This window comes from Mus caroli, chromosome 5, assembly GCF_900094665.2.
Source record: "Mus caroli chromosome 5, CAROLI_EIJ_v1.1, whole genome shotgun sequence".
Lineage (NCBI taxonomy): Eukaryota > Metazoa > Chordata > Mammalia > Rodentia > Muridae > Mus > Mus caroli.
Window position 1 is genome coordinate 96,452,095 of NC_034574.1, and position 10,399 is coordinate 96,462,493.

The 10,399-nt window shown below is 45.7% G+C and overlaps 1 protein-coding gene across 1 annotated transcript in view; it reads right to left on the reverse strand.

The window, feature by feature from the left end:
- The window catches only part of Slc10a6 (solute carrier family 10 member 6), a 24,160-nt gene that overhangs the window by 10,227 nt on the left and 3,534 nt on the right, over positions 1 to 10,399 (reverse strand). The window contains exons 2-3 of the mRNA XM_021163839.2: positions 2,714 to 2,832; positions 1,990 to 2,078 (exon numbers count right to left, since the gene is read on the reverse strand). Of these exons, the coding sequence (XP_021019498.1) occupies positions 1,990 to 2,078; positions 2,714 to 2,832 (208 nt within the window). The remainder of the gene's footprint in view (positions 1 to 1,989; positions 2,079 to 2,713; positions 2,833 to 10,399) is intronic.

A 10,399-nucleotide genomic window follows, 5' to 3' on the forward strand; every position in this document is an offset into this window, starting at 1 on the left:
CCAGCCTGGTCTACAAAGTGAGTGCCAGGACAGCCAGGGCTACACAGAGAAACCCTGTCTCCAAAAAGACCAAAAAAAAAAAAAAAAAAAAAAAAGAAATGTATCATTGCTTGGAGGGCAGATCTAAATACAGGGACATGTGGGCTCTGGCCTGGTAGGGAAATGCAGAGCCCCACAAAGCTCTCACTGTCAGAATCTTCCTCTATCAAAAGCAATGTCAAAGTTTAAAATCCTTCAGAAGCATGTTACTGGGAAAGTGCGTCAAACCCAAGGATAAGAGCTGATACATTGTGTCAGGCCAATACATGGTATTGGCACATGGCCCTGATCTTAGCTGCTTGTGAAACTGATGTAGCGGGACCATGAGTTTGAGGCCAGCCTGTGCTACAGACTGAGGCTCTACCTCAAAATAAATAAACATACTAAAATAATGATTAAACTATAGGGTCTAGTTTACGTATATTATTTAATATATTTTAATAGAAATCCCAGACAGCTGGGCGGCGGTGGCGCATGCCTTTAATCCCAACACTCGGGAGGCAGAGGCAGTCGGATTTCTGAGTTCAAGGCCAGCCTGGTCTACAGAGTGATTTCCAGGACAGCCAGGGCTATATAGAGAAACCCTGTCTCGAAAAGCCAAAAAAAGAAAAAAGAAAAGAAAAGAAAAGAAAAGAAAAGAAAAGAAAAGAAAAGAAAAGAAAAGAAAAGAAGAGAAAAGAAAAGGAAATCCCAGAGAATTGCTGAAAGAATTTGTTTGCTAGGGGGAGGACAATAGGGTCTCATATGGTCCAGGCTGGGCTTGAAATACGTAGCAGAGACTTTTCCTGCCTCTGTGTCCCAAGTGCTGGGATTCTAAGCCTGTGCCACCATGCTTGCTTCAAGAAAGGAGTTTTTAAACCTGTTCTCTACAGATAACAAAACAGACATACAGAAAATGTATCTGGTTTCTCCACTAACACTAACAGTCACAAGTACACAAAAAAACACTAAAATAGAATATATTCTTAATCATCATTGAATGACCTTTTAAGAAAATAATCAATGACAAAGTACTTGAAAATTTCCATGATCACACTATCCTCTTGCTCTATGAACATTTCCCACTGGGAGTGTTCTCCTTTTAAAGTGACAGTGACAAGCCTGGGAAAGGAGAGGCTTTGTCCCATGAGTACAGCCCAGAAAGAGTGAAATTCGGTCTTGCAGTGTGCAAGGCACTGTGTTCCCTACACACTGCCTCCCTCCCCTGTCCTGTCTGGCTCTCACTGGGCATTGCTCAACTAGGAAAGGAGCCAATAGAGACAGAGTGAGCATAGATTGGACCAGACTATCAACCACAAGGTTTCTACCGAACCTCCAAGGAACCCCGAAACGCTCATTTCTTTATACATGTAAAATAGGCTGAGATTCCCTTTTCAGCATTGAAGAAACACAAACTTATGTCTTCTGGGGTGATTTTAACAGTCATCCGGCAAGGGCAGGTACTTGTTTCTCAAGCAGACAAAAGACAGCACTGAGAATGAGTCAAGGGAAGGTGGGATGCCGAGGTTCCCACCATTCCATGGCCACCCCTCAACGCTTTCAGGCTGATTTCATCCACACGGTGCCGGTGCCGTGAGGTCAGCAGTCCTTGCTGTGTACACCAATTACAAGTCTAGTGATGTGTTCTCGGGAGTGCTTAGGCAAGCCCACCCTTCATCCAGTTCTAAGAAACCTCCCATGCTCCCACACACTGGGGCTCCTTTGTGCTCAAGGCAGGGAGGAGCCTCACCTTACAGATGCTTGTGGGAAGCCTAGGGGCGGGGCGGGGCCAGACATTCTCAGCCCATGCCAGGCCCTAGTGTTTCTGTCTCTATCAGCACCTGTGTGGGCTGGTGGGAGTGACAGAGCTCCCAGCAAAGGACAGGAAGGGGCTGTACTATGACAACTCATTGGTTCTGTCTTTTAGTCTCTGTATCTGTGATGTGTTGTGCGTGGGAGGTGGCTCCTGACCTTGAGAATGACTGTTGCTTGCTTTGGCCACCTATAATTCACATAGATGCCGGAGGCCACAGGAACCACCATGGACACAAGGGTAATTCCTAAAAAGAATGAAAATCCATCAGACAGGGTCCCCTCTTCCCCTAATGCCTCCTCCATTCCCAGCAACTTCCATTTCCATTAGTTAACAGATTTGAAAGACATTTTTTGAAGACTATGTGCTATGAATACACACCATCACACCCGGGCCACTGTTTCTCTCAGAATCCTCCAACGGGGAATCACAGGAATTTTAGAGACAACAGAAATGTAATGGTTAGAAATGAGAATGGTCCCTCTAAGTATGTGAAAATTCCAGCCAGGAAGAGGGCTCATAAGGACCTATGCCATGGAGTGTGGACACCTAGCCATTGTGAGATACAATGTGAGCTCAATAAACCTTCTTCTTCATAAATATCATGCCTTGGGCATTTCACTCCACCTACAAAACCTAGCACACAGGGGCTAAGAGTAAGGATGTTAAAGGGGGACTACTGAGTTCCAACTTCGGTCTACATTGCATGATCTACAGACAGTTACTCGACCTCTCGAAGCATGAAAGTGTAAGAAATAGAAATGGAGACCAAGAGGACTGATTTAGGTAATGCTAAAACCCACATAAAGAGCTTTGTCATTGTCTGCTATCTGTACCATCGCTGTTGCTGTTTCTGCTCAGTTACACAAGCCCCATACAGACCTATACTCTGATACGGAATGACGAGGTTCTGTGTCTGAGTCCAGGACCGGGTGTAGATGTAGAGGCAGAGAGGCATCATTCCCAGGGCGGCCACTGTGGAACAGGTTGTCATACTGATGCTGGAAATAAAATGAAAGAGCTTAGGAGGGGAAGCTGGAGACTGAGAGCCTGGTCCTTACTTTAGTGATGTGTTCTCTGGCCAGATGCAGTGGCCCAAGCCTTTAATCCCAGCACTGGATACAAAGAGACAGGTGGATGTCTGTGAATTTAAGGCCAGCCAGGTCTACATAGTGAGAACCTGCCTCAAAAATTAATTAATTAATTAGGAATGTAGTCTCGGTGGCTGGAGAGATGGGTCAGTGGTTAAGAGCACTGACTGCTCTTCCAAGGTCCTGAGTTCAATTCCCAGCAACCATACTGTGGCTCACAACCATCTGTAATGGGATCTGATGCCCTCTTCTGGTGTGTCTGAAGACAGCTACAGTGTACTCATATATGTAAAATAAATAAATAATGTTAAAAAAAAATAAAAATGTAGTCTCTACCAAAAGCAACTCCTGGACCCTCCTCAGAGATTACTTCAGGGCTTGCATAAGACAAGTTAAAATACCAGAAAGCTGACTTACTAACACCTGCCTGGTGCAAAGTATTACTAAATATCAAGAAGCCATCCAAACACTTATGATAAAATTCCCAGTGGATGCAAAAGAGCCTGTGGTTGCCGATTCCGGACAGGGGACATTGGAAAGAGTGAGCCAGGAGTCAGAGAATCATGAGAGATGGTTGACTGGACTAAACATTCTTCTCCAAATGGATACTGTGTAGCCTTCTCACTAGGAACAGGGGTTGACTTGAAACAACTCTGCTTCTGTAGCAGGGCTCCTCCATCATGGAATCTCAGCACCAAAAGCCTAGAATTTTCCATTTGCTAGATATTTGCCCAAAGCTTGGATTTGCAGTGCGGACTCTGCCCCTCTGACATCTCCCAAGAGGACTGAGAAACAGGTCTCATTGTACCCTATTACAAGTTACTTCTCCAAAGCCACTCTCTTTCATGCTTCCGGCCTCTTCTATGCCTTTCTCCCTGGACAGTCTGACCTATCTGACCTCTTCTTCCTACCCAGAGGGAACTCTGAAAATGTATGACTCAAGACTTCTCGATAAATTTACCGTTTATCTTAGACTTTGTTCATGATGTTTATCATAATTAAAATGTATGTGGTTAAAGCTGTTGAGTTTTTTGTTTGTTTTGTTTTGTTTTGTTTTCCAGGTGTGGTAGCTCGGCCCTTTAATCCCAGCACTCAAGAGGCAGAGGCTGGTAGATCTCTATGAGTGAGGCCAGCTTGGTCTACAGAGAATTCTAGGCCAGTCAATGCTACATAGTAAGTTTGTCTCAGAACCTATAAAGGGCTGTTGTTCCTTGGTGTCCTCTAAGCTGCTCATCTTGTGAAGCTATCCTCCATTCCCCCTTCATTCAGACATCACCTCTACATCGTACTTCTTTAAGACTTGATACTCTATGTTTCTATTTTCAGCCCATTTTAAGTTTATATTTTACATGGTATAAGATATGAAACTATCCTGTTTTGAGAGTCAAGGGCCTGAATAAATTTTTCTCACTAAACTGAAGTGCCTCCTTTACATATGAATTAAATGACCAAGTTTGTTAAAATATTTTTAGAAAACTCTAATCTAGACCATTGCTAAGTAATTTTGGTTTTTCCTAAACAAATACCAGACTGTTTTAACTAAACTGTCTTCATAAAAAAAAATAGGGTCAATGTTTCCACATAAATTTTTCTTTGCACACTTTTTTTTTTAATTAAAAAAAAAGTCTTGCATAACTTTCACTCCATATAAGGCCTAAAAGTATTTGATTATTCTGAGTAAGCTCTGGGGCCCATTCCCAACACCAAAACCAAAACACAGATATCTTCCTGCTAAGCTAGAGGGAGATTTGGCTGCCACTCTAAGCCAGTTTCCGTAGAGACGGTACCTAAGAAAGTTTTCCAAATACTTGACCAATGCTATATGCCTTGGCTCTCTGTTTACCGAGTCCTAGAAGGACTTCTTCATTGTGTCAGTTTAATCTTGAACTATGAAGTGTGGAATGTTCCACGCCACCCCCACATGGTTTTGGCTCCAGCAGCAAAAGGCTGAAATTCCTCACTGTAAAAAGCCAAGTGTTGGTGGTTGTGAAACCTCGAGTCCCCAGGCTGTTGTCCCTGGCCTCCACAGGATCATCTGATCCCATAATACATTTAATGATGGTGGTGGAAGACAAGAGAAGATCTAATGATCTGCCAGCAACCAAACTGGAGATGCACAGAAACTGTGTGATGTGCAAGGGGAAGCCACGCCTTCCAGTGCAGGGCCAAGGAATTCCAATGTGGCATTAGCAGAGGATGTGGCTAGCTGGATCGCTCCACTGTTCACGTGGTGGAACTCGCTGGCATTATCTAGCTTCGGCAGAACAAGATTCCACTCTCACAAAGAATAGCATCATCTATAGCTATGGGAGAGAGGGAGACAGGTTCAACGAGACTGGGCAAGCAGGTAAATCCTGGGCTCCCTCACAGCAAAGCAGAGCCACACATTCCACTAGAAGGCAGCCAATCGCATTCTGCGATTTGGGCTTAAGTTATTCAATGATACTTTGATTTTTAAGCCCACGAAATCAAGAATCCTAGTTCTCCAAACTAAACCGTTTCTCCATAAAAGAAGAAATGATCTGGTTAGCTGAATGGACACCAGTTTGCTGTAAGACCACATCCACAGACGCCATCCTAGGACAGGTCACAGCTTGATTCTCCTTTCCTAAACAGAGATGGCTGCTTCCCTGTGCTGCCTCCAGGAAGGACAGAGAGCATTTACTGAGTGCTGGGTACTGTTGGCCTCATTTTGTGGCTCCAACTCTTATGAATTCATTTTTTTTCCTTCTCACTTTTACAATAACTGTGTAGATGGTATCTCTATCTCGATAACAATGACATTAAGGTATTACTTGAGTCTGGAATGTCCCCCTACAGGTTCATGTTTTGAACACACAGTCCACAGCTTGTGCCACTAAGTTAAATTCCTTGGAGCCTTTGGGAGATGGGGTCTGAGCTGGGGTGTAGCTCAGTCAGTGCAGTGTCCACTCACCTAGCATGCAAGAAACCCTGGGTTTGATCCCCAGCTCTGAATGAAAACAGGTGTGATTTCACATGCCTATAATCTCGGCCCTTGGGAATTGGAGAAGGGAAGGTCAGAAGTTCAAGGTCATCTTCCACTACATAGCAAGTTCCAGGCCAGCAGAATTTAGAATAGAGGGCCTGGGGGTGGGGCAGAGGTAGGTCACTAGGGAAAGCCACTGAAAATGCTATACCCATCTGTGGTTGCCACCCTTGTCTTGGTTTTCTGGTCTATACCATGTGATCAGTCATTGCCTTGTGTTCCTGCTATCTTCCCTGCAAGAAAGGATGGCACTTTCTGACACTATGGACTGAAATAAAGCTTTTCTCCCTTATATTACTTCTGTTGGTATTTTGTCATAGTTTCAAACAAAAGAAAAGAAAAGTAACTAACACAGGTTCAATCTCAATGCTCTCTCCAAAACCCAAAGGCCAGGTCAGACCTAAATAATCACGTACGATTCCTCAAATCTACCAAGGACCAAGAAGTTCGGTTCAGAGGAGAAAACCAGGCATGCAGTGCACTCCTGTAATCATGGAACTCGGGAGGGCGAGACAGGAGGATCAGAAGGTCAAGGTCATCTTTTGCTGCTTCAAGGTTGACTCCATCCTGGGCTGCATGAGGCCTGTCTCAAAATAAATAAATATAAAAATGGAAGGAAGCTCAAGAGGGCTTCCCTGATCAGCATTGGCCACTGAACTACACAGACACCCAGGCTCGTGTCCAGAATCCTGTAACTGAGATTACACATGCATCCTCAATAGATCCTCTCACCAGAGATAGCAAGAGGCCGTGTGAGCAGTCCTGAGTTGCATTAATAAACAGTCCTCGTTTGGGGGATGGTTACTGTAGTAACACTGACAAAAGACACCGTCTCTGTGTCAATCACTCACCTAGAAAGGCCGTGACACCACCAGGCTGGCACTGAGTGTGTGTACACAAACAAAGCCTCAAGCAATTGGCACACCTGATAAATGAGGCTGGCAGTCTTACAGGGAGGGGCAAGGCCTTCCAACAGGAGACCAAATGTTTTATCATTCACATGAAATATTAAAATTAGGATAGGGCACTCTGGAAGTAGGGGCAAGCAGAACTCTCAGAGCTCGAGGCCAGCCTGTTCTACACAGTGAGCTTAGGGCAGCCTGGTCTATACACTCAGATCATCTCACAACATAGGGTAGGGGATGGAGAGGCTTGGGTTTTCCAATTCATTTCTCGTCCAGTTCCTTGTGGTGCTCAGATCTACTCTGGAGTATACATCCAAGCTGGAAAGCAAGCACACAATGGTATCCCCATTTCATGCTGCACTATTTATAGGAGTCGAGAGGTGGTACAAGCTAGTGATCCCAGTACTCTGGAAGCCAGACGCAGGAGGAGCCACACCAGCCAGGATGACATAGGGAAGCCTCGTCACAAAGCAAGAAACCAAAGGAAGAAACAGCTTGATGGCTACTGAGGAGTGGACATGCAAAGCAGGACACAGACGGATGGATGGATGGACACACACACACACACACACACCATTCAACATCAAACAGAAAGGAATTGTAGCGGAATGGCCTGAGGATGATGACCCCACAAGGTGTTAGGTAGCCAGACTGCAGAAGACAGGTATCATGTGAGTCACATATATAAGACATCCAAGGAGCCAAACATGAGACCTGGAGCAGAGAGGCTGTGTAAGTTTGTGAATGTTTTGTTTTGTTTAGTGTAGAGTAGAGTTTATTTAGGGCATGGGAAGGAGAGGTGAGAAAGGAGGTGGGGGAGGAGGAAAGGCTGGCCAGGACCATGTGGAGAGGCGGGAGGGCGAAGGAGGAAGAGAGAGAAAAGGGATCAGGAAGACAAGAGTCAGAGAAGGAACAGAGAGTATCTGAATGTGTTTAATGGTGCATTGTATTGTGTGTATTTTATAATGAGCTTAAGACAAAAGAGAACGTCAGAGAGTCCTTGGTCAATATGGGAACTTGAGAGCCAGGCTTGGTGGCCCATGCTGTGAGTGTAGTACTTGGGAGTCAGAGGCAGGAGGATTAGGAATTTAAAGATGTCTTTAGCTATGAATCAAGTTTGAGGCCAGCCTGAGCTCCATTAGATCCTGTCTCACAACCCAACAAAACACATCTGGAAACGGTGCAGTGAGAGCTCCAACGTGCTCAGCTTCCTGAGCAGATACAGTGCCCTACGGTCTGCCTCGGAAATCACAGGTCAGTTGGTGGATTGTGTCAAGAAAGACACGCACACAAGTATATATGTATGCAAGCAAGCACACACAATAAATAATTTGCATAACATGCCCAGACGGCTGTGCCGGTCAGCATCCAGTTAGTAAGCCCTGAATGACAGCCTTAGCTGGGCACTGTACTGCCAGTTAGTAATTCCTGAGTCCTCCCCTCAAAAGGAAGAATCTCTTTATCTCAAATAGAGTATACTGACTGCAGAAAATGTTGCAATTCCTTATCCATGTTCGCTACAATGTAACTTTCTAGTCTAGCTGTGAAGGGGCCAATCAGCTTCCTGCGCCCCTGAACGGGAACTGGCCTTACTGTTTGTATTGGTCATGGGACGTGGCTGAACAGATGGTGATTGAGGTTCAAGTTCAGGCCTCACAAAGCTTTGCATGTTTCTTCTTCCTCAGAATCCTGTGAGCAGATCTAGTGGGACTCAACACAGAAAGAGAAGGAGGGAGACGGAGAAGGAAACGGACACAGAAACAGACAGACACAGAGCACATGTGAACAATAAATAAGTTGTCTCCCAGATGAAGCCATCTGAGCTTAGTCCACACATCTAACTAACCTCTGACCACCAAAGAACAGCTTGGCTGCTCAGCTGGGTCCTGGTACCGGATGTCTACACATTACAGTCAGAGGGAACTGATTTGGCCGTATTGGGCTCCTGGTCACCAGGGCTGTCTTCAACCCTGGCAAAGTGGATATTGGTGCCATCAGTGATCCCTTCCTTGACCTCAGCTACAGGGTCTACATGTTTCGGTAGGATTCCACACACAGCAAGGACCACGGCACAGTCAAGGCTGAGAACAGGAACCCTGTTGCCAATGGGAAGGCCACCTCTGTACTTCCAGGACTCTCCAACAGCAAATAGAGCAAGGCTGGTGCCCAGTATGTTGTGGAATCTACTGTTGTTTTCATGGCCACAGAGAAGGCTGACCCCTTTAGCAGGTAGAGCGGAAAAGGTCCTCCTCCATGCCCCTTCGGCTGATGGGGTCCCCATGTTTGTGATGACACTCAAGGTTATCAGCAGAGCATCCAGTGCCACCAACTGGGCAGGCCTCTAGCCAAAAAGTCATCCGTGACAACTTTGGCATCGCCCTCAACAACCACTTTGCCAACTCATTTCCTGGTATAACAAGGAAGTTTGGCAACAGCAACTCGGTGATACTCCTCACGGTCCTCATGACCTCCAAGCAGTAAGAATCCCTGGGCAACCCAACCCCAGTGAGAACAGGAGAGGAAGAGAAAGTCCCTGCTCCAATTCAGCCCGGAGCGCCTCTCCCCCCCCCCCCCCCCCCCGCCCCTTCCTGGTTTTCATCCCAGATTCCCGAAGAAGGAATGGCGGTACTTTCCCAAATCCAAACATCAATAAAGTTCACTGTACAAAAAAAAAAAAAGAAAAAGAAAAAGAAAGGAAGGAAGAGAAAAAGGAGGCCCACAGCCAGAGTCTGCTTTATCTATTTACAATAAAATGATAACAGAAAGACTGAATTTGGAGAGAACACTGGAGGATACAATGATTAGCCATGAAAGAACTCACTAGAGTGTGTGTGACACAAGGAAGCAACAGATGGATGGATGACAGGACGCTAGAGCGGTAAACAGTTCAGCAAGAGTGCTGGCCTGAGAGCAAGCTGAGAAAATGAAGGCAGGAGCGGGGAGGAAAGGGTGTGTGTGAGGAGGGGAACAAGTCCTTGAAGCAGGAGAAGACTACAGTGAGGCTCACAGGATGTTGGGAAGGCACTGGGCATTGTCATACGCAGTGCATAGACACTGCTCTAGTCTGAAATACCTGCTTAAGATGGGTGCATGAAAAAACACCCCCAGAATAAATAAAGCAACGGAACTACACCCGGGGTCATCTCTAAGAGCTTCGCCTCGGTTTCCCCATTTGTGAAATAAAGATGTGGGGTGAAGCACACTTCGATCTCATCCAGCACTGTGGAGAGAGTGCCGATCCAAGACCAGCCACTGAGCTCTACTGTGACTTTCGTAGGTAATTATTGTGAATCGACACACTGTCATACGGGCATGGTTTCACCCATGAAGATGGAATATTCTAGTTGATACTTTTCCTGAAATTTAAGCATTAATTAGTGTTCTATACATAAGTTTTCAAAATCTAATTTTTAGTATATACTCTAAAATTAGTATACACTGGAGCTGGGCAGTGGTGGCACATGCCTTTAATCCAAGCACGCAGAGGCAGAGGCAGAGGCAGAGGCAGAGGCAGAGGCAGAGGCAGAGGCAGAGGCAGAGGCAGAGGCAGAGGCAGAGGCAGAGG